Below are 26485 nucleotides of genomic sequence, written 5' to 3'. Positions count from 1 at the left end.
CGCCTTCGCAGGTTTAATTTTGGTGCTCAGAAGGGATGAGTCTTCACCCAGTACAGGGGTCAAAGAGAGCAAGGATCTATTCATGACAGTAGTCATTTCTTATCAGTTCTAGAAGTGGTGTTTTCCATTCACTCTACCCTTATGTTTTATAAAGGTACTGGTGTTGCCCCAGAGAAAATTCTCAGCCCTGAATGCTTTTCCGTACTTTTTTTTAGACCAAGACCTAGAAATTGGTCAACTTGCTTGTTAACCAACTGTTACTCCCTATCAACTTTTACTTTTGATTAAAGTTACACTCTCTTCTCCAATGCTCAGTTTCAGGAGAATGAGTACACATTTGGCATCCCAGGTTTGCACCCATCCCTAAATGTGGTCTGTGAGATTTTTATGATTTTTTTTTTTACTTTCAAACAGGCAAATACAATACAGAGGATACACATATACACAGAATCATTAAAACAAAATAAAATAAAAAGGCTATCCATAGAATGTAAATGGTGTTAGAACATGGTCTAGCTTTAGACTTCAAGACGGCTCTGATTATTCCCCTAACCTGGAATTTCTACTCTCTAAGACCGTGCGTGCCAGTCATTTTCTGAATCTGCTGATGAAATGGGTCATACTAACCAAGCTGGATCAAGTTCTCCTTTTCCAGAAGGTCGGTAAGAAATTTCCTTACTGTTCTCATTATTGGGACAGCAAGATGGGATCACTTGTCCCTCGTGACTTCACCCAACCCCCATCTAAGTCACTTCCAATCACAAGAGCCCATAGGGAGGGACAAGAAAATGTGGGAGCCCTATAATTAGAAGCAACAGAGGTGTAAAGCAAAAAGGGCATCCTTAGGTGCCCTTGAATTCTACAGAGGTAAACAGGAACAGAGGAAGAAAGCAAAGGTAGGAAGTGCAGTTAAATAATCCATGATGCACCATGCATACCCGAGGAGCTTAAGAATGTACTCATATGGACGTAAATCATGGACAGCACATATAAGTATACATTCAATAACTGCCTGCTGAGTTTGTATTGTGAGCTAAACACTATGCTAGGCACTTAGGATATATCAAAACCCTGCACTCGTAGAGCTTACGTGTTAGCCATGTACAAAATAAACTACACATTTGTATTTAGTTAATATGACTCCATATAGTTGAAAAAGTTGATAAAAAAAACTGAAAGTTGATAAATGCAATGCAAAAAAAAAGGAATCAAGTAAAGGAGGAAGAGTAGGAGTATGAGAGGGAGGGAGGGGCTGTAGTTTAAATACAGTCAGCTGGGAGGCCTCATGCAATTCTTTGAAGCAAAGTACTGGAAGAAGTGATACCTTATATAATTTTGCCACAGAAAGAATTTAATATATTATTTATATAAATACCATATAAAAGAAAAATAAGCAGATGAAAGATATCAATTTTTAAAGTTCATCTTCATCTTAATATCCAGATGTCCTCAAACTTCAACTATACTTTAAGCAGCTTCATCTTACAAGCAAATTATAGATAGGTTTTGTATAAGAGAAAAAATAAATTAAATGGAAGACAATATTAGTATATGTCCCAGTGTGTCTAGAAAATATTTCTTAAGCCATAGTAATTGAAACTCTGCAGAGGGATGGTTGGAACTACACTAATACCAATATTACATCTGCTCGTTTTTTTTCAGGAGCGAAAGAAAACGGATTACTTTTTTTTTTTCATAGCACACAAAACCTCCTTCTGAGATAAATGAATTAATTTACTTGAAATTCTACTGCATTATCAGCCTATACTATCCACGTGAGCATAATTTTAGGAAAAACAGCAAAAAAATGCTTTTAGCTATTTAAGCAACTTTCAATCAGTTTTAAAGTTAAACCAAACAACAGGCATTAAAACAGAATATGATTATGAATTTCTTTAAAAATCTCTTTTATGGGCTTTCTATATCGTGTCCTCAAATTTACCTACACTGCTCTGGATGAAAATGACTATAAAATTAAAGACCATTTTAATGAGATTTCAGAAAAATGCCTTTCATCATTTTCCCAACATGGAAAACAGTTTAACGTTCTCTACACAGTTAATCTTAAATGAATATTTCTACATGGAAAAGCATGTTCCACATAGGGCCATTTTAAAACTATATCTGTCATAGAAAACCTATAATACAAATGAATGAAGGAATGATTTAATCTTCTTTCTCTTGCCAAGGCTCCAATTTCTAGAAGGATTCTGATTTCCCCCAACTTTACTTTAGATTAGGGTGGGGAGGGCACTGCTTATCAGTTAGTTCCAGCAGGCAATCCTAGACACCAATACTAGAGTATGTAGTTTCCATAGCTGTAAATGAAATGAGTGTGAAATAATAAGTGGTTTAATTCAATTCTATTCAAAGGAGGTGTCAAGGACTTCACTATGTACTACAAACGAACACAAATAATTTACCCAGCCCCCAAGGATCTCTAGTGTGAATTTCAGTTCTTTGGTCATTGTGTCCATGCGTTTCATAGGATAAAATTATTCTCTGGAATATCCTGTAGCTTTGTGATGGCAAAATACAATTCTCTACTACATTCAGGAGAAGTGAATAATATTTCCAAGTTTCTAGACCCATGATTGATTCTACTACTTTTTTTTTCCTGTGGGGACATAAAAGCACCATAGAAATACTTAACTTCTCTATAGTACATGATCTTTTGATCATTTTCTCCCTTCTACTGTCCTCCTTATCCATCAGCTTCAATGACATCTAATACCCCAGTCTTATTTTCTTCTCCTTGAGCATACGTTATGGTTCACTTTCTCTACCAAGCTCCTCAAATATAGGTATTCCCCAGGATTCCATGCATGGTCCTTCTTTCATTTATCCTTAAACGTATTACACACACACACATAGACACACACACACGGTTTCTACAGTCAGTTTCAACGACCTACTTAGACAGTTACAACTCTAAAATCTACACCCTTTCTCAGAATGCTCTCATTAACAGTAGAAACACATTCCAGTTTCCTAGTGGAGGTCCAATAGTTATCTGAAACTTACCTAGCTAAAACTCAACAATTTTCCCCCAAACCACATTATTCATTTGTCTTCCTAGTGTGACTCCTATTTTCTTTTCTTTTTCTTTATTGTCTTTTTTCCTCCAGGCTGAATCAGTCTCTTTGTCTGTCTTCTCATGATAATATATGCGTATCTCTTAGAAAAGATGTTACTTTATCACGTACATATTTTAAACTCAAACTTCATACTCGAGGGTAGAAACTAAACTCTTTGTCAGCTTATTTCCACCATCTAATACAATGCCTGTCATTCTGAAGGCAAGCAATATTTGTTGAATAAATTAATGAATCCTTATTTCCAACACATGAATTTGCAAATATGCTCATATCTGTAAATGTACTCAGAAGATATAATCAGTATTAACCGGACTTGATAATTGGTCATTCTTTCTCAGAAATGTGTGAAAACTAATGATACTTGGCACGGGTGTTATAGGAATTGGGGATTAGAGAGTTGCCATAAAAGAGATTTCACCTTGCAAGCTAAAACGTAACATAAACTCACAATGAATCAGAGAACAGGTGTACAAAATGAACTGTGAAAAGAAGGTGGCTCTGAAACCAGCAGCCATGTAGTGTATCTTGTATAACGTTATTAACATAACAACGGAGTACAAAATGTAAAAGTGTGCATGTAAGAGCAGGTAGTGTGACTCGGAAGACAGCTCTGTAAATGAGAATTTACAGAGGCAAATGCCAATAGCATTTATTCCAGCACTTTACAGGGAAGGAGGAACTTCAGTCAAAGGATTTCATAGCATGAGGCTGTCTTAGACTAATGTCATTATAAACTAAATCATCCACTATTCCTTAGCATGAGGCTCTTATAAATTGAATGTTTCCAATGCAGAGATAGGTTACCAAACAACTTGTGATGCCCATGTAGACTTGGCTGGACTTTCAGTCTTTCTAGTACCTATGATAATATAGTGAGGAAAACCCTGAACACACTAGCACACAGGATTTTCCTCATCCTTCTGTGTGTGTGTGTGCGCGCACGTGAGTGTGTGTGTGTGTGTGTGTGTGTGTGTGTGTGTGTGTTTACATAAGTAGGTCTCTGTGGGACTATATACCCCAAGTAACTAAGCACAAGGTACCTGAACAGATCCAGTTTCTTCCCTCAGACCACCTGCAGAAACTGACTACTACTGAATGCTATAAACTGAGCTTTCATATTACATAGAATATGTAATTTTAACTAAAAATCAACATATGTTGCTTAACACCTTGAAACCTACAGTAGAAAATGTTTCATTTTGTAGTTTTTTGTTTTTGGTTTTTTTTTCCACATTGACCTGGATGTATTCTGTTTAGCTTCTCCATGAAATAATTTCTGACTACCTCTTTACAATCCTGCAGATGTCCAGGTCATTATAGAATAATTATCTTACCTGTCAAGATAGATAATTTATTGAATAAAGCATATCATGGCCAAATTTCTTGAATATAGCATATCATGGCCAAAACTCAAAGACAGATCATTTAAAGATAAAATATATTTAAGAATTTATATGCACAAATGCATATATGGTTGATGAAATCATTAAGCATGGTTAATTTGCCCTAGTTTCAAATAATCACTATTTTTTACTTTCAGAAATATTCTCAGTAAAGGCTGAACTTACATTCTTAGCCTGCAAAGATGGTAATAATACAGTGAGTCTACAAATTAAGATTGAAAATTATTGAAAGGCAAATTTAAATAATATGTTTCTATGAACAGAAGTCAATTAAACACCCACTTATACCTCAAGTAGGACTTTAGAGGGCCTATTAATCGTTTTAAAACCCTGAAACATCATTGCATATTTAATAAATCAGAATATTTACTACTCAACTTTTCCTGATTAACAAATGGAAATATCAGAATTTGTTTTGTGGAAACATTCCCTGACTGGTTATCCAGTTAACTAATATATCCATTATATTCTCTCGCCGATTCTGAAAAGTCTGTCTTCAGTGTTTGTAATAAAAATATTTCCAGGGCTTGGCGGAAGAAATAGAAAGAAAATTCCAGCTTTGACACTAGATGATATATTCCAGAATCTTTTTCCCACATCAGTATGTATATAATAACCATGGTCTTTATGAGGAAATTTTACTACACTTATGTTTTTTGGACAGTGACTATTTTCAAAGACATAGATGATGGAAAAAAGCTGTAGACTACATCACTATGAAGAGTCAGATAGGTAAACATGGCCAGTAACACAGGCGGGGGAAAAAAAGATCAGCGAGGTATAATGGGCCAGACATGGGACTGTTGTCCAATAAACTTTGTTGATTTATTGTCATTATTAGCTTATTCATTGGTTTTTAATCAAGTTATTTATTGGTTTAATAATTCATTCAATAGTTTATTAATCAACATATCTATAGTGTAACTCATCCATTAGTTCATTAATCAACATACATAATTTCAAACCAGTATGCCTGCCATTGTGCTTGGCACTGAGGACAGAATGCTACCTACGCTTCCCCTGGCTTTAAAGAGACATGCTCTAATTAAGGGGAACATGGTATCACAAATATTACCACCATTCAGACTAAAAAGATCCAAGTATTAGTTGCTCTAATCGTTGATATTTGGGAGGGGTAGCTGTCTATCTTCCAACTCTGAAAATAGGAGAGGTATCACCAAATCTTCCCAGGGGAAGATCTGAGCTGAGATACAGGTATTAGCCAGGCAGAAAGAATAAGGAGTCAGGTGGAAAGGGGTCAGAAGGGTAGAAAATGATGGAGAAGGCTGCAGGCAAAACAGAGAGTATATGCAGAGGCCTCCCAGCAAATAAGAATATGACATATTTGGGAAAACTCCAAGAAAAAGCTACACCTAAAAACCAGATATATGATAGAGCAACAACAATAACCAAAACTTGGAATCAGACATATTTTGAAAACATAAAACTTAAACAATCAGGAACATTACCAGCTTGAAATGCTCTTGCCATGTGAACAGGTAGGTACCACAAGCTGTCCTCCACCTCATGCCAGTAAAGGGCCAGGTGAGTTGTACATCCAAAGACCAGTGAACCAAGCCAATGGAATTTCACCAAAATCTCTCACTTCCATTCACTTTCTATCAGACATGCCAAGCACTTCCAGGCACCCCTGCTGGATAGCCTGTCCTGAATTCCCTATTTTGGGAGACCAGTCTGCTTACCTAATATCCCCTAGACACCTCCCTCCATCCCTAACACACTCATAATACACATAACACACACAGCCAGGGAACTAGAAACTTGGTGGAAAAACCTGTCCTGAACTCTCGCCATTTGGCAAAGGGTTACTTTCTCCCTTTATTTTCACCACTCCTCACTTCTCAAGGGCTTTTCTTGCTGGTTTTCAAAAGAATTCAAAGAATGTCTCAGCTCCATGTCAGGTAGCACCACTTCCATTCCATTCTGTAATCTTTAATCCTTTTAACCTCTCAAAGTTCAAAGGTTCAAAACCTTGCCCCTGAATGAACAAATAAATCTCTCATTAAACTGGATTTATGGTAACAACTCTGCATCCAACACTGCCTCACTGCTGTATCCTCCTAAGTTACTTCCTCCTAGGACAGAGTTCTTGGATCATGAGCTATATAAACTTGTTGAGATTCTGTGCAAAAATGTAGCTTCATGAAAGAGTTTTCCCGACCCTTTCCCCCATTACAAACCATGGTCTGAGTTCTCTCTCTCTTAAACTGGAGCTCCCAATAGACAGCTGTTATTGGTTAAGTTGTGTCTCTCTAAAAAAGATGTTCAAATCCTAACCCCCAATACTTCAGAATATGTCCTTTTTAAGAACCAGGGTTACTGCAAATGTCAAATGTCATATTAACATGGGTGGTCCCCTCATCCAATATGACTGGCAGCCTCATAAGAATATGTGAAGACAAAGACACACAGGGAAAAAGCCATGTGATGGCAATGGAGAGAATAGACCTATGCAGGTGTAAGACAAGGAATTTCACACGATTCCACAAACCACAGAAGAGGCAAGGAAGAAGTCCCCTGTAGGTTTCAGAGGGAGCATGACCAGGCAGACACCTTGACTTCAGACCACTAGCCTCCAGAACTGTGACACAATTAATCTTTTACTGTTTTAAGCCACCTAATTTGTGGTACTTTATTATGGCAGCCCTAGGAAACTACTACACGAGTATGAATGTGTTTGGTTCTGAAATTCCAAGAAAATGAAACTCTAGATGTCTAATTCAAGAAGGCTCTTTATAACCTGAACTGGTTTAGTGATACTGATTATATTTACACAATTCAAAGAACATGATTATCTATTAATAATACCCATTACTACTGTTATCACCTACATTAATAATGGGGTCTTCTCTGCTCTGATACCTATTTCATAACTCATTTATAAAATCAATAAATGCAATTAGAACTCCTCTAAATCTGGGACAATACAAGGATCAATAAGAAATTGCAACTACCCCAACAAGCCGAATCTGAATGGAAATGACCACTGCACTTCAATATTAACTTTAGACGGATACTCTTTATGTTACAGAAGTATTTATTGATTCCTACTTTATTTATAAGTCGTCTTCTCAGAGGCAGGTGTTGATCAAAAGCTTTCTTAGCATTTCTAGAAATGATCGCATTCTTTCCTCTTCTGACTTTTTAAATTAAAAGAATATAGTAATTGAAGGTAACAATGAATACTCTACCATAAATCTAAAAATAAATGCTATCTGGCATGGTGTTTTAATCTTTAATATGCTGCTACATCCACTGTCTTAATTTTAAGACATTTCAACATTTATATGAATAAGTCTAATTGGCCTGTCTCAGTTTGTAATTTTGATCTTGCTTGTTTGCTTTTCATTTTGTTTTTTTTGGAATTTTGTTGTTGTTATTATTCTCTTTAGGTTTTTGGTGTTAAACAGTTAAGCTTTTTGCTATCAGTTTTATCTAGCTTCACAAAAATAAATGAAAAGTGTAACTAGCGCAACTTCATCAAGATTTGATAGAATTCATGAATGCTTTAACTTGGTTCCTCGTGGAGAAACTTCTTTAATGTGGTTTCAATTTTTTCCAAGGATTTTTATCCAGATTGCCTGCCTCCCTCTTCTTGGGCCAATGTTGGCCATTTATATTTTCCCAGAAGAGCACTCACAGATTTCATATGTACAGCTAAGATTTTCAAATATGTAACTACTGTCTTGCTATTTTAATTTCCCATATATCTAATTGTAGCCCTTTTCTAACTCTGTGTTGTATATTTGAGATGTTCAACTTTGTCTTATACCACCATTGCCAGAAATTGTTGATCTTTTAAAGAACAAGCTCATATATTTGTTCGTTACTTCACATTTTCTCTATAGTCTACTTTAACATTTTCTTTCTTTTTACTTCCATTAAATTTATTAGTTTATTTTATTGCTCCTTCGATTGAATGATTGCTTAGATTCTTACAACACAGAACAAAAATGACAACTAACTTAAGTTTGCAAAATCTCTATTATCCACAGAAAAGATCCCCTCTGTTATGTGAAATAACCAAGAATTGATTAAACCACATTATATTTATTACCTGTATTCTGAAATCTAATACCTAATGAAATACTCAATGTTCTACTGAATTATGTGTTTATATATCATTTGGAACAAACAGGGACAAATCTATAACAGCAATGAAAGAATACTGAACTATTTTTCAGCCTAGAAATCAATTATTTTTCAGATGGCAATGGGTGGTACAGTTAAAAGGTTGAAAATTGACCATGTATTTGTAAAATCTGACAGTGTAAATCACTGAGCAATGGCCCATCTGCTTTGCCTGTGAAAATGTACTATACTTGAAAAGAAAAACCACCATCATAATGCAGATCTATTAAACCTGGTCTTAAGAATATTACTCGTGTGAGGCACTGGATTTTAATAAATTTGGCATTACAAATAAAAGTGAGTATAAGCTATGCAGTCAAAGTTCACTATATCTATTGCTAATAAGAGTAGAATTAAGTACTGTTTTAACTTTCACATTATATAACTATTATCTATAAGCATGGATTGAAGTGGTATCAAAACCATATTATAATTAATGGACTGAGACAACTAAAAAGGCTTTCTGAAGCAATTTCTTCTTGAAAGCAACTCTTAGCTCAGTAGTGCAAACCCACTGATAATCTTTCTAACAAAATTCTGTAGCATGAGCTCAGTAACCTCGGTAACTGACATAACAAAATGAACTTACACTCTCTATTAGATCTAATTCCAAGTATTTTATTTCTATATGTAAAGGTAGTATGAATTAATTGTTTTTCTGGATTTGAAAGATACATATTGAGGTGTTGTTTTTCCCCCCACACATTGATTTATTTCTGCAGAAATACTATTGTATGGATATAGAGTCAAACATCTTCAGTTCAAATACGGCTCCTCTACTATTTGTGTGACCGTAAAATTGTCTGCATTTCATTTTCCTCATTTTGTAGACTTCACTTAAAAGACAAATTGTGACAACATTTGTAAAGAACTAAGAATAGTGCTTGGCACATATAAGAAATTCAAGCAATTGCTATCAAGAAACAAACAAAAAAAGCAATAGCATTCCATCCTTTTATAAACAGGAACATAACCATTTGTATGTAACTCTCATATACCATTTGATATTAATCTGGCAAAAAACTTTCCACAAAGTTTCTCAATCTTATAAGGCAATATTCTCTAGCCTCAAATATAACCATGTATCATTTATACTATTGTTTACTGAATATGTTTCCAAATCACTTTTTTCTCTATCCTCACCTAGAACAATATTTGGATGTGCTATTTAAATGTGCCATTCATAGTTTTTAAAATTTAACATAAAAATGAATATACAGGGATTGATTTAATAATTATCTCCAACCTCCTAGAATCATCCTGTGGCTGGCCAGAGTACCTCACTTTTATAATTACAGTTTTGAAGTTACTTAATGATGTATATCCCCAGATTATTTCCCTAATAAAAATTCCTAACAGTATGAAAATTTTTAATGATTTATAAAGCAGTAGTTTTATGAATATTGAATGTGTTGAAAAAAAATCTAGGTTACTGATTTTAAAGTTAAGTAGAAGACCTAACAAAAGCTTATGATTCCCAAAAGCTTCTAAAATTTATTCACGAAAATGGATATTTCATGCAACTAATATAAAGAAACTCGTTAGTTTCAGGCTTTGGTCATAAAACATCTTTAAGAGACATAAGCATAACCGATGATATAAAAAGTGATTAAAACCTACTTCCACAAAGAAGCGTTACTAGGTTAAGTTTACTTATTGGTGAGATTGAGCAAAGCAAATTCCCTTTCTTTCAGAATTTGAAATGGAACAAGGAGCAATTTCTGTACATCAGAGAGAACTTTGTAATGAAAATAGCATATACATCTCAAAAGGAAATTTTTTTTATTTCTCAAATATTCTCTAAACTACCTTTGAAAAGAATTGGTATATTATCTACCTATGTAAATAAATAGAAAAAAAAAAAAAGGTTGTTCCTAAAGACATATGATGCCAGATATATTTATATAATATTTCAGGTGGTAAAAGATCTATCTTGGTGCACTGTATTGATATTTGATTTAAAAATCATTGAAATATTCCCTATTTTGAAATATAATTATTGAGTATCAGAATTCTGTCAACCACAAGGTTTACTTAATCTAATACACTGAAATCACTGCAAACATTTCTTGTGGAATTTAAGCCTCTCCATTTGAGCTAACAGTTCAACGTAGTTTAAGATCCTGTCATCATATTTTGGAGCTATATATGGCATTGATGACATATCAATTAGGGACAAAAAACTGATCCTGTTAATAATCAATCATTTTTCCAGCAAGGATTTTTCATTAGTGTTTGGGAAGGTCTATATATATGCTTTCACAGTTTATATATGTATGGAAGTTTTATAAGATAAAGCTTTCATATTACATGTAAATTGAATTTGTCTGATTGAATAAATTTATCTTCTCAGCAAAGAATAAACCTGGATAGACACATTTCCTTTTTCTTTCCACCCCCGTCCAACAGGTATCAACAAGAGGTAGATAACTGTGGATAAGAGAGAAAAACACAAGTTCAACAAAGAGCTGTTGCTTGTTCAGCTTTCTTTCTCCCTGAAAATGAATGAAGAATGGGCACCGGAAGAAAATTTTCATCCCACATTGCAAGGTAAGAGGCCCCTTTGACAACATGACTTTCAGATGAAAAAAAAAAAAAAGCCCATTTGTGTAAATTTACCAAACTGATAAGGTTTTTCTCATGAAATAAAAATTCCATTAAACAATAATATAGTAACATCACATTATTTCAATGAAGAGGACATGTTGAAAAAGCTTTTGTAGGAGTATCTAGATGTATGCATTCAAGTAAAAAGAAGTGATGCAAACGCATATTTGGTAAAGCATGATACAGAGCAGAGGGTAAGTATCAGGAGTTCTGCAAACTCAGGAGGATGTGCTCCACTGGAAGGCATTCCAGGTAGAAAAAGAGAATATTAAATCTGTGTAGATCAATACAAAACACATGCTGATCTAATGTACATGACAGGCCACGAGACTAAGCCCAGTGTTAAAGTCGAGGAGGTTATAAAAAAAGGTAAACATATGAACAGGAAATTAAACTGAGCTCACCCTGTCTGCTTTCCCTTAAATATCTAATTATTTTTTTCGGGGAGGGGGGGTTATTTTTATTGTATTTTTTATACCTGTGCTTTCAGATTTGGCCAGTACAAAAGATTTAGATGTAAGCAGAGAATAAATACATACTAAAAATGAAAGCTGACAGATTAGTTTGACACTATCGGTATCACACAGCATTCATTAAACAGAAGCAGTAGACATCTTATTTTGCCTGATCTCTTCCTATAGGGAAGTGGTTCTCCATTCCATTCCAACTTTGGTGGCATTGTTAGTAGAGGTGTCTTACAACCCCTGCCACATGGCCCAGGGTCTTATCCAAGAGACGACACATGACCCCAGGAGGGTTAGTCAAAACAACCTTTTCAAGGATTAATAGAGACACCGAAGTAATTTCTTCTGAGATTGAAGACTTAGAATATTATACGCATAATGGTGCAGGAATCATCTTTCCCACTGATACAGAGTTGCACAGAGAATGAAGTGAACCCTGAGGAAACCAGAGCCACAAAATGGAGACAAATTCTCACAGCATAATAAAGCACCTGGGTCTAATTGTGCCACAACGAATTAATCCCAGGAATTGTCAGTTATGGGAGTTAGTAAAATCTCCTTTGTATTCTTAGACAAGTTTAGATTAGGTTTCTATTACTTACAAACAAAAGAGTGTCATAAATACTAGACAAAAAGAGGACGTCAGTAAATCTGCATTTATCCACTCATGTCTCACTGTACCACCTAGGGTTTTTCATTCAAAGAACAGAACCAATTTTTCCCCTGGGGATTTTTTTAATCCAACATACACAAATATTTTAAATTATGCCATTATCCCAACCTAATCATTAGTACCTTTGGAAAGGGGGGAAAAAGAACAACCATTATCTTACTCACTAATTCCCCAGGTTTAATACATATTCTATATATACTTGAACACAAGCAATTCTTAATAGAGGACAAAATCTATTAATAATCAAGATATCAATTATATAAAGTATCACACATAGCAGGCTTATTTTATAAACCCATCTAAGTATTAATGAAACAAACTTTTCAAAAGTAGCACATAAACCAATTTTTATATAGCATAGTACTTCAAAATATCCGGCCAAGCCACATCAATACATGTGACGATCTAGTATGTGGCCCAAAACAAAGCAATGACAAATACCATCCACTTAACTAATCTCTGAGGCATGATTAATGAAAAGACTTTCTTAAAAACAACTATCATCATCTCTATTTGCAGCAGTTAATTCAGCCTCTCACGGGAGGTTTCAAAGATGAACCAAACCCAAGAAAGCAATGCATACTCACAAATTATAAAGCATGTCAGCCATGTTGCTACGGTAGTACAAAGCATTTCTATAGGCGCTTTCAGCTTCAGAAATTTTGCTCTGACTCTTCAGAACATTTCCAAGGTTACCCCATGCTGCCAAGAAGAAAAAGAAGTATTCAGGCTGAGCGTCAATCCAATTATATGTGACACTATATCAGGCCATCAGGAAGTACCACAGGGAGAGAAAACCTTCATAAAACATTTTTAAGAAAAAAAATGTATATCCTTTATATTCTAACATTTCATCAAACCAGGAGATTAAATACAACCAAAGCCTTAAAAAATTTAAAGTAATTATTATGTCTTCAAGCTGATATACATATACTGTTCATCATAAAGCCAAGAACAATGTTATCTTAAGATCACCTACAAAGACTTCATGCTCTTTCATATTTCAGTAGGGGTCTTCATGGCCTGAAACGATTATATACTTACTGAACCAGAAACTGTAATAAGTCATCTTAAAATAAACAAAGATTTCATTCAAATATTTAAAACACTGATAAATGACACAGAAGAAGGAGGGATGAAAAGCAAGATAACTAAACAAGATCAAAGCTATATACGGGTTTGATAGTTACTGGAACGTATCAGTAAAACATTATGCTTCTTAAAAGTTGAGTATATATGTAGTTTATTGAGATGTTCTTTTATACCCTTCCTGCTAATACATGTGTTTGTGTGAAAATCAGTATCTCAGTATTTCCACACGTAATCATGTTTTAAAAAAATCTATTATTTTCTGTATGCTCTTTGTTTTTAAAACCCTCCCAAATAATTATGATTTCTCAACATTAAAAAGAATAAAGTCATGGCATTAACAGCTGCCCATACAGCGTGGCTCTCAAGCAGAACTCTCTCTCAAACTGAGATGCTTCTCTTGTCTTCTTTCCTTCCCACAAAGAAATGAGGTGTCAAGTCCTGAATCCAAACTTGTCCCAGCTAGAACACAGGGATTAGAAGAAGGTCTATGGGTATCAAGATATATTTATTCGGGTAGTACTGTCTACCTAAAGAATGAAAGGGATTGTGAAGTATCAATTTTTCAGTGCATAATAAACTGTAGAATGTTTCACTTCCTTATGTGCCTGTGTGCCCTATAATTTAATACTCTGTACCTCAGTTTACTCATCTGTAAAATTGGAAAAATACTTAGTATCTCATGGGTTTTGTGATGAGGATTAGTTAATACATGTAGGATGTTTAAGACAGTGGCTAACACATGGCAAATACTCAATAAATATTTGCTATTATCATGAATATCATTGTGGTTGACATTCTTTGTAATTTACAATGTCAAACATGATTAGAGAAATGTGAAATACTACACACTTTATGCCCTTATACTATCTACAGAGAATGATAATCTTTTGCATGGAAAGTTAAATACCTCCTTTTGCTTCTGCTGGAAAATAGAGGAAAAGCACTGAACTTACAATTATCCACCACCAAATAATGTCACATACCATGCTACACACCTGAAATAAATCAGGTGAATTCTCAACAGTCCTGTACATAAATATCATGCCTACTTTGTGGATGAGGAAACAGACTCAGAGACACTAAAGAGCTTGCCAATTTAATATGGAAGTATTAATTAGAACAGGAATTCCAACCCAAGGCTGGCTGCTTCCAAACCTTTTCCACCCTCCACCTAACATCTTCAAACCACATTTTGTCTTTCACTGAAAAGCAACATTCACACACTATGAATTAGGCCTTGGTATTATGAGTCAATAGAAAATTGACTGCTTTAATTGAAAGATAAAACAGTTACTTTAAAATATTGTCAAATTCAAACACTAAATGCAACATGAAATATAAAGTAGGAAAAACAAATAGTAAAATAGATTAACTTCAAACTTAATAGGCATAACAACACATGTATTTTATATATATATATCCCCCTCCACCCCCAATTAATAAAGTATGACTGTATAGGGTCTTCTAATAACCAGGCTATTTTTCAGCCCACCTCACCTCTCCCAAAGTTCCACTTTGCTTGTGGCATTAGTTAATGAAAATCTGTCTCCATTGGGATCGCTCTAAAGAAATGCATCCAAATATTATTTGAAACACAAGGAAAACATTATTATAAGGCTATCCCATCTAAAACAAGGGATACATGCTTAAAAAAAAAAAAACTAATAGCAAGGAATTATCTTGATTATTTGAAGGAGTATTTCCAGAGAAACAGATTGACATTTTTGCAGTACTTATATCTTAATTAAATAATCAACGTGTTTCTGTTGTTAATAGTCAACAGACATAAAGTTATAGTTATGTCTAGAATATATGTTCACTTATTTATTTGCTTTTTGCTTCATTTACTCATTCATAAACATATTCATGTGCTAAACAGATAGGTATTTGTTAAACACCTATTTTCTGCTAGGTACTTCACTCGGGGCTGGGCACTTAGAAAGGTACAGATATACAAGTTCCCACCACCTGGAGTTTATGTGTATGAGTGAAGAGGGGAGAGAAGTGGGATGGGCATGAAGGATCATACAGTAGAATAAATGTATTGATTTCAGATAGTGATAAGTGCTACAACTAACAGAAAACAAAGTTAAGATGGAATGGATGAAGCTAATTTAGATAGCGATAATTTATAAACAGGGAAAGTGTGTGATCTCTATGGAATTAAGGATAAGGAACCAGTCTTGCAAAGATTGATGATTCCAGGTAAGGGCAATAGTTAGAGCAAGGGATATAAAACAAGAATTAATTTGATATTGCCAAGAACAAAAAGACCAGCCAGATGTGCCTGCAAAATGAAAGGGAAAGCCACGATGGAGTCACAAGATATAAGCAGGAGTCTGGTGGCCATAATAAGTCTGGGGGTTATTTTATTTGCAGTGGGTGGGGGAAGGCTTTCAGAGAGGAGTTTTGCACTATGACTTAACAGTTTTGCAAAGATCACTCTGCCTCCTCTGTGGAGGAGGTACTCACTGCAAGGAAATAAAAGAATGAACTGAGACCAGGCAAAAAGTAACTGCAGTGAATGTAGAGACAAGATTAGGGTGGTTTCCACTGGGACAGGCAACAAAGGAGATGGTTATTCCAAAATGGGACTACAATTAAGAAATTTAAAATCATCAGTAACGTTCTCTGTGGCAAAGCCATAGTGTGAAACTAAGTTTCTTGTTTTTCTTCCAAGTGTAAATCTTTCACATCTTTAAGTCACTGACTGGGTGACTGGGAACATAAAAAGAAAATTCCCAAATTAAGTATATATTTTACAAACAATTTTAAATGCTTATGGATGAGAGAGGAAGTGAGGAAGGGACAGAGGGAGAAAGGGGGTAAGGAGGAGACGGGTTAGATGGCAGTGAGGGAGAGGGAGGGAAGTCTTTGATGTCCAGAGCTGATCTGACATTCACCAACTGGAATTTTTGTCCTACTGTACGTACATAATCTTATAGAATACCAGCTTGAGACAAGATTTCTGAGACCATGATAAATGAGACAAAATTAAGACTACCTGATAATTTTATTAAACACAAAAAAGGAAAAGGTCACTGTACAACCCAAAAAATACCAAACATGCCCCCTCTTGCTAAGTAAATGACTTTTTTCATCCAGACAAAGAATTGCCCCAGCACCCAATCTAGAAAACACCTGTCCTTCCTTAGACCCTCTCCCAAATCACCCAACCGAAGTCCAAATCCTGTGATAGGACATATAATGAGATGCCCCAGGGTCCCCATAGTGTAGTGGTACCTCAGTGCACGGACTAATTAAGCCACCTTCTTCATTACAGGTATGTTCCTGGTGGTCTTTGAAGGATGTCAACATAAGAGGATTTAATCATATTCAAATACGTAAACAATTGCTTTTCTTTTATTTTTCCCTCTTCTTCCACCTCCCCCTTCTCCCACACTATGGTTCAAGCTGTTGTTTCTCAGTCTAGTTATGTAGGATACAGTTCCCTCGCCCATGCTCGTATTATCAGCCTTGTGGAGCACTCCCCCTGGCTGAGACAGTCAGGCATTGATCGCTCACAGCCGCTCATGGCAGCTCTTTCCTGCTGCCTGCCACTCACCCTGCCACTCACGGTGGCCACCAGCTGCTCATGGTAGCTCATGACAACGCATGGTAGCCCACAGCAGCACTCAGCAGCCCATGTCTGCTCACTGCAGCCCAGCTCCAGGGAGAGCTGTTGTTCACAATCTTAGCTGTAGAGAACGAAGCTCACTGGCTCATGTGGGAATTGAACTGGCAACTTCGGCTTAGGAGCATGGAGCTCCAACCACCTGAGCCACCGGGCCCGCCCAATAATTCCTTTTCAAAATCCTGTCTTCCTTAGATAATTGATCTTCAAAATAGTGTTTACCAAAATAGATTTCAGGTTTTAAAAGTAAGAGCTGCCAAAACTAAGCCTGAAATTGTCACACACTGTCTTTGGGTATGAAAATGGCTATCACTGTTTCCACATTTTCAAATTGAAATATGGTTGATTTTTGCATCAACACTACCAAAACTCAATGCTAACATAACGATCACTTCCAAAAATATAAAGACACCCTAAAGAATATGACGTATAGTAAAAAATCCTATTAGTAGTCAAATAAATAGTAATTGTTTTCATAAAAGCTGTTAATTTACCATGTTTCAATAAAACAAAAAGTGAAAAAGAAATAATTGTTGAATTGAGAAGCCATTTAAAATCTAGCTAATGCAGATACAGTTCAAAGGAAAATACGTTAAAGTCCACTACAAGAAATACATCTTAAAAGGGCTAATGTGTTGATTTCACATCTATATAATTAACCTATAAAATTAATCAGCATAATGGACTTTTTTCTCATGACAAATTTGATCCTATCAACTAAGTCAACATTTTTTTACATCAAGTCAATTTTTAAATCTTGCTGGTTGAGTACTTGAAAGTATACAAACCAAAATTAGAAAGATATGGAAGAATATTCCAAGGCTCATGAATGGTACAATTTAACATTATAAAGAGGTGAATTTTCCCAAAACGAATCTATAAATTCTCCATAATTCCAATCAACATTTTAGCATCATTTATTAAGGAACTCAAAAAATGGATCCTAAACATAATACGTAAAAGTGAAACTGGATTTGTGTACCATATTCACCATACAGAAATGTAATTTCCAGGTAGTTTTATAACTTAAATATGAAAAGGTAAAGCTAACAGAAAAATATGTGGGAGACTATCTCTGTGGAAGGGAAAGGGATTTCTTAAAACGACCTCCAAATATAACTCAAAAGGTAAAATATTGATGAATTTGAGTACTCAAACTGAAGAACTTCTATTTGTTGAAGAATATCATGGACAAAGATAAAACCGCATAATACACTAGGCAAAGATATTTCAAACATTTAAACAACAGACTGTACTTAGAAAATAATAAGACTCCTAACAAAGCAACAACAACAAAAAGATAAATCCAATAGAGGGAAAAAATGGGCAAAAGATAATGACAAAGAATCTATTAAAAGGGGTAAAAATATCCAGCATTATAACTAATCCTCAAATTTCTTAGTAACCCAGAAAAATGCAAATTACAATAAAATAGATTTTGTACTCAGATCGGCAAAAATTAGAAAACTGGAAAAAGCCAAGTACTAGTGAAGATGTGGGGGAAGAACCCTGTGTATTGTTGGTGGCGGAACAGCAAACCAAATATCATCGATGAAGTCAAGGATAAGTCCTGACCAGCAATCTCACTCCCAAAGAAATTCTTACCTAGGAGAACATGTAAGAAGGTGTTTAATGCAAGACTCTCAGTGTTGGATGATAATGAAGTAATTGACCTGGGAGAACCCATGGAGTATAAAAACTTTATGGATTACTGTGTACCAACAAATCCTATGTAAACGTTATAACATGAATGAACCTTAAAATGCTGACAAAGAGTCAAAATACGGAATGCATTCTCTGTCACAGGACCAGTTATAAATATTAAGAATTCATTCCCACCCAAAATATCACTACATTTTTTACAAGAGCATATTATAAATTTAAGGATGCAAATTGAGTACATTAAAGCAGTTTCCTAGGGTGCAAAGGGAAAATAAAGTTAGAAATAGAGATAAAAGGGAATAAATACATGAATAAAAGAAAGGAAACTTGCAGGGATCATTTTGAAAACAGGCCATGAATTGAAGAATAAATCTAACCTTCTGCAACTGGGTTCAAGGGGAGGGGAGAAACTGGAAATAGATGAGAGGAAATGGAAATAGATGGGAGGGGAGAAAAGATGGGGAAAAAAGAAAAATTAAGGTCACACCCCACATTCTTTTAAAATAAAGATGAGGTTATCCTACATCCTACTTAAGGAATATAGAGTTTTAACATTCACTAATTTTTTTCTTAAATGAAACAGATGTTTGGGATTATCTTCAATTTTTCACTTGGTAATTATACCTTGGACCAACAGAACTTCAAGATCTTGTATTTTCATTAAAATGTAATGTGATTTACATTTTAACATTTCTAAGCCTATAGATTTTATTGATGTGCTCGTTTCATGTAGTGATTTTTAAAAGTACAGTTTTATTGTAATGAAATACTCAAAATTCTTCCAAGAAATTTTGATGAAACCTAAAAAAAAACTGTCCATGTTTTTAAAGTCTGAATTTTAATAGACAAGTGTGAAGAGATGAATCTAATTCACACTTTAAATTCTGGAAATAATATAATAAAGCACTTATTTGAAGTTCAAAAAAATATAATTAGTTTATTCTAAAATCTCAATGTAACTGTTGTTGCTTTTTAATATGGTAGTTTTTCAAAATATTCAGAGTACTTCTGAATATTTCTGTTTATTTCTGTTGTTTTACAAAATGAATATTGTAAGAAGTTGCTCTCATTTGAGGGGAACTACTGTCCCAGCTCATAACTTTTCCTTACAGTACTATGAATCCAACTGGCAGAAAAGAAAAGAGAAGGCACAAGAGAAGGTGAAGAAGGAATAAATATATACATGACGATAATAAATGATAATAATAGTACTTTCATTTATTTAAAACTTATTATATGCTTGACAGTGTCCAGAATTTATTTACCCTAATAAAAACCTTTGAGATATGTTACTATACCCATTTCATTGATGAGAAAACTGAGATCAACTCCCTAAGTAGCAAAGTTAATGATAAGGGAGATCCAGATATGTTTCCAAGCATCAGAATATTATAATACTCAGTATTTTTTACATATTTGAGGGACTGGAGTATAATATGAAAACAAAATAAATTATCCAAATAGGTAATCCTCTGATATATGCTGGGGGCAAAAAACTCCAAGAACAAAATAAAGCTATCTGGTACCCACCCATATTTCATAATGTACTTTTTATCCCAGAAAAAAATTAATGCCAAACAATATATTAAGTACTTTACATTTCTTTGGGAATTTAACTTTAAAGGTCTCATTTTCCAGTTAACTCATTGGAAATAGAACCTACTGTACCTGTGTAAACAAATGGTTGTTGCTCAAAGATGCTGGGGGTTTGGGTACATTTATCAAGAGCTTTAGTCTAAGTGCCCTACAGATGCCTTACATGTGGCAGAGATTTAACAGACATTGTTTAACAAGTACATCACTTGTTTTACATGATGTCCTAAGATTAAGCATATATGATGATTACGTTAAGGAAAGGCAAACAGATGCTACTAGATATCTCTGGGAAAGCTTTAGAAAGTCTGATCTGTGAAGTTATTCTCAAAAAGAAAATGAAATTTTTCCATTAAGAAATCAGGAAGTGATGAAGCAGGAATAACTCTTGTATTTCAAGGGCCCTTCCCACTGATATTCAATTGCATCTAAAAGGTATCCACTTACTAAGAAAATTGACCTTAATTCACAAGGAAAGCTTCTCTTGTACTTAGTTCACAATCTGCCAGCTTATGTTCTTTGAAAGGCAGAAAAACAATTAAATATTCCCATCTTGCTAATGTTATTCTAAAAAGAAAATCAAATCTGAGCTCCCTCTAGAAAGGCTAAGTGATCTACAGCAATAAATACTCCAAAGTTTTTTCAAAGCCCTCATTTCAAATACATAGTAGTTCTAAGTTTATAGAGTAAAATCAGACTTACTCTAAAATAACAATTGCAATTTCATAACTCTGATATAGTTCACAAAATCAATGCAGGATGATTCGTGCAATTTTTTCAAGAATGTTTTTACTTTACATCAAAATCTTGAAGCAGTTATGTATATTAATTAGAAAAGTTAAAATAATTTTCTTATGATTTTGGAATACATTGCTCTTAAAAATTCACTAAAAAGATGAATGATTTTATCAACATTAATATTTAAAATTTAGCTATTTAATGTTCACTTATACATAAACAATTATGTCTCTTTGGGTTATCATTATCAGCAGTTTCACTTTCCTAGTGCACTGAACACACCTCTAAAATGGTAAGGACTCTCATTTTTCACTTTTGCCTTCAGTTACAATTTATTTTTACTTTAGAACTTTAACATATGTCTGTAGTTCCTATATCAAAATCTTGAGTTCTCTGTAAAATCTGAAAAAATTGTAGCATTTAACTGCATTAAATAAGGTGATAAATCCTAAATTTTGTTTCCTTCCACTTTGAGTTACTTGTTTAAAATCAGAATGCTACCACCAAAAAGGGTTAAAAATGGAAACTTTGCCAATTGTCTGCGCCAGACCAGCTGCTAAAGAAAAAAGTACAGGAGTACCTAATGTATCTGATAAAAAATTTTTCTACTTAGATTAAAGAACTATTTTAAGCTGAATTTATCTATTTTACTCCTCACAACAAATGAGATTATCATTCAGTTGATACTAGGTGAGGAAAGTGTGACTCAGAGAAGTAAAGTGACACTCAAGAGATAACAGAGCTAAAAGTTGTGTGTCTGTCTGTCTGGTTCCAAAGCCCTTGTTTTTAATGTCTATGGAACACTTGGACTTGCAGTCCAAAAATGGTTTTACCAAAGCTATAATTTAAATAAATATTTTAAAATATAAAGGTTAATTATGTTAAACTTTGTAATCTCAAAGGAGAACAGGGAAAAAAGAAGAAAGAAAGCAAAAGAAGGGGAAAAAAGAGCCATTTAACTATATGGAACTTAAGATAAATGTGAATGTTATTTTTTTTTAACCACAATGTTTTCACATTCCATCCATTAGTAAAGATTGTGAGGAGGTCAACATTTGTAGTCTGGACGCTGCACTAATTGTATGATAGTCACTTTATATGACTCCAGGGATATAAGAGCCCTTATAAAAGACTATGAGAATTTATTTTTCTTAAAGTGATTATACCTTGGATTATTACAAAAATAAAAAATGTTAAGTGGGTTAAAAACACAGTTGGTTAAAATCTTAAGTGGAAAAATGGACATAATTTAAAGATTATGATTACCATGATACCAGAATACCAGAACACATACTTATACATTCTAATTATAGCGATTTTATAATACGCACTTATTTCTCTTGTTTTCCTATCGTGGGTTAAATTCAGATAGACCTGAAACTAAACTTATTCCTAATAAGGGGGAAAAAAGTATTAAAAAGTGAAACAATAATATTTTGTGCTCCAATAACATGTGCACAATACTAGTCTTGTCAACAGTTAGTGACTCTAATATCGATGTACATATTGTAATATCTACGTGTGTAACTCAGTGACTGGTTTTTGTTATTTGTTTTCACATATATAGGTTTGTTCTTAGCATTTAACATCTGCAATCTCTCACATATTCCTGACTTTGATTGTGAGCCACCCCCACATCCACAGCCCAGTCTCTAATGCTACGGCTGACCTGCACCTGCCTGTACTCATTCATTTCCCATCTGTGCTCAGAATTTCTCCCATGGCCCCTCCACCAAAACAAACCAATAAACAAAGAACCTGTTCAATGTCCTTTTCTAATAGCAATGAGCTCTCTGCAAAGCTTCTGATTAACTGTCTTACAGTATTAAATATTAGGAGAGTAAATACAATTTGCATTTACAAATACAATGCTTGGACAAAGGGGAAGAATTTGGAAACTCCTGAACCTTGAGGTTCTCCTCAAATCTTACCAGCAGATTCTTTTCTGCTTATCACACTGTTGAAAGTAGTCAATAAAACACTTGGTGAATATATAATTGGTATGCCACAAATACTGACTCTATTTATATAACAGATATACCAACTCAGTAAAGGCTTTTTAGCAATTCCTCGTATCTGGCTGATCTCTTAGTCCATGAAGTTGTTAGATGGATTGGAAATCCTAAAGAGTAGCTGAGTTGCTTCTGGTTTCATATCAGAAATAGAGCTGTCCATGGCATATACTTATTTCTATGTATATATTTCATGTAACTTATAAAATATATACTGATACAGTAACCCCTATATAACACGGCACTTCTATAACACAGTTTCACTCTAACATGGTTTGAGAATTAGAGAAATCCCTGAACAACATGGAGTGTAATAAGAGCTTTTAAGAGCAAAAAATATCTTATTCGAAATTAGGGAAATCCCCGAACAACACAGAACGTAATAAGAGCTTTTAAGAGCAAAAGATATCTCATTTGAAATTTTTCATTCAAGCATGGACGTCATATCAGATTTGACTGCAGAATTTTAAAATTTATTAGAATTTTAAATCCATTTTGTTCATGGAGTATTAAGTTCAGAGGATGAAGATACCTTGTCAAAAAGAAAACATCCTCAGTTAATGGTGCTTAGTAGTGATGACAAGAAAACATTAATACATATTAATATGTTATACTTTTGGTGAAAATTCCTTTAATAAAGATATTTCTCTTAATTAGAAAAATAAGCAGTATGTGTTTTTTTTTTCATTTTTGGAACCTAACCACTTTTTTTGTACTAGTACTTTGTTTTGTATAACGCAGATTCGCACACATAACATGGCATTTTTTTAAGGTACCTAATGACTGTGTCATATGGGGTTACCTGTATCTTAAAGAATCACATTAAATAGATATATGACATTTTAGAAGATATTTTATAAGAAAGATAACATTTTAAAAAATATATTAAACTGTCTTAAAAAAAATAGAACTGTTCCAAATAATTCCTTATAGCTTGCTTCTACCATAATTCGTATCATTTGAGTCCGCTCAGCTCTGAAAGATGAAGAACCCTTAGAAAGAGAAAGAGTTCTTGAACAACTAGATCAGAAGTTCTAAGCAACTCCAGGGAAAAAAAAGAATCTTTTTTTTAAATCCCGTCCTTTTTCTCTTTCATAATCCACCCGCATAATCTACTTTATCTCACAGTGAATCCTGTCATCATTTGGATGAGGGGTCCCTGCCATCTAATAGCCCATGGTTCCTTTCCTACTACGTTTCACTAAAAGGAACTTTCATGTGGAAATGTAAAAGAAAATATCCAAAATCTAAGTTTTAGTGCTAGTCCTGTTACTAACTAGATCTGGGCACACTGAAGTGAATTACTTGACTCTTCAATTTCTTATGAGCAACAGTAAAAGCAAGAATTTACTACACCTGAAACGTGAGCCAAATGTTAGACTAGGTGTGCTGCACGTACTGGTCTGACACAGTGGGACTGCTGCATTCACTATACAGATGAGCCCCTGAGGCTCAGAGAGGTTATGATGATAACACTACAAGGATAATAACAACAGCTATCAACGGCCTGGGTTAGGATTAGTACCCAGATCTACCTTACTGCAAAACTGGCACTCTTCACCATGCTGTTTCCCCATAAGCATACTGTCTCTCTTAGTTTCTCACCTGTAAAATAGGTGTAACAACACTTGCCCAAGTTAAACGCTAGCATCACTGAGATGATTAAATAACACGTGTGTAACTCTCTGAAAAGTACATTATTATGAAAAGGGAAGGATATTTCATTGATAAGTTATCATCAATGAAAAGCATAACCAAGCAGATATATACTTTTACAGTACATCTCCTATATTCTTTATATGTCAACATGCTATTAAGAATTCCACTGCCAAGCAAATCCAGGCTAATAAAAAAACTCAAGGCAACATTAAATAGTCTGGAAGCCAATTTTAAGGTAAGAAAAATAATGAAAATTCTCAAGATTATGTTTCATTTCATAAAAAACATTCTATTTCTAAGATACAAATACAGTACATCTCAAATATAGTACATCAGTACATTACAATCTATATTAACTTCTATATATTAATTTTTGAAGGTCACTTTTATCAATAAAACAGAATAGAGAAAAAGTATAGTTAATACTAGGGAACGGGGGTTAAAAATACTCAGCAAAAATACACATTTCAAGAATAAAAATACTTATGGGTGTAGAAAAATACTTATGCATGTTAATGACAAAAAAGAACAATGATTTATTAAATAGCTACACAAAATTTCTAAAAATAAATATCAATTACTTGGCTATATGCACAAATCTTGAGCAACTATCATTTTAAAGTATTTGTTTTCTGTACTTCGAGCTGGCTAGTAAAGGGGACATGAATTGTCTTTGTCCCTTTTTCTGCTGTAGGACAACCAGATAAGGCATTTTTGCATCACTTGGAAAACAAAATGAGGCATTTCTGCATCACCTGGAAAACAAAATGAGGCATTTTTGCATCACTTGGAAAACGTCACTGAAACAAAGAATGTTGTTTTTCACTTAACAGTCATAAATATACAACTCAGAAAAAACTAGTACACAAAGAGGTAAGAGAAATGGGAAGTATCAGGACAAGTGTCAAAATCAAAACGCTCATTGTGCTGCATGAAAATGACATTATCACATCAGGTGAGCAGTATAAAAAGAGAAGGGCTGGCTTACTCTCCTGCAGCTCTAATCTTAACCAACATGGATCCCAAGAGGGAATACTCACAAGCCATTAAAGGATCTTCTGCACAAAACACATGCATTGGAAACAAATAGTGGTTAATGAAGATTACCAAACAGTAATTATCAGTAGGTATCTGTACTGGGAGGCAAAAATCCATACATTCTATCAATAGTCCTAAATAATATTGACATTCAGACGATTTACATGTCAGGTTAATTAAAATCCATAAGGAAGCTGTATTTTCCTATCAAATAGGCAGGAATGGATTTAGGATATACTTTTTGAAGGCTAAATTTTTAACTTAAAAACCTCAAAAATAAATCTTGACTCCAAGCTCAATTGGAGAATGAGCTGAGAACCAACAGCACAACCACAGCATGCAGGCCTCTGACCAAAGCACCACATAGCCTCTTGCTTCTAGAATTGCATCACGGAGCACAGTATGGTGCCAGAAGGACTTCCGTGACTGTACAAACTTCCCTCAAGAAGAATCTCAAAATCATTGTCCTTAAAGTGTAACAACAAAAAAGATTTTGAAAATCTTGTACAATAGCTTCCAAATAACAGTTTTAAGAGCAAAGTAATTTCAAATATATCATTGTAATCGGAGATAAGAAACATGCAGCGTATACATGGATTTATACAGTCACATTAATATGCTTGTTTTGTTTACACAAGCCCAGAAACTATTCCTACTTTA

At 34.3% G+C, this 26485-nt stretch overlaps 1 protein-coding gene across 1 annotated transcript in view; it reads right to left on the bottom strand.

Moving 5' to 3' along the window:
* The window catches only part of TMTC2 (transmembrane O-mannosyltransferase targeting cadherins 2), a 400877-nt gene that overhangs the window by 149843 nt on the left and 224549 nt on the right, over positions 1 to 26485 (bottom strand). The window contains exon 4 of the mRNA XM_081058171.1: positions 12985 to 13099. Within this exon, the coding sequence (XP_080914297.1) occupies positions 12985 to 13099 (115 nt within the window). The remainder of the gene's footprint in view (positions 1 to 12984; positions 13100 to 26485) is intronic.

The sequence above is a fragment of the Rhinolophus hipposideros genome (genome assembly GCF_964194185.1).
Source record: "Rhinolophus hipposideros genome assembly, chromosome: 9".
Lineage (NCBI taxonomy): Eukaryota > Metazoa > Chordata > Mammalia > Chiroptera > Rhinolophidae > Rhinolophus > Rhinolophus hipposideros.
Note: the sequence above shows the minus strand (reverse complement) of the source record. Positions and strands in the feature narration are given on the sequence as shown.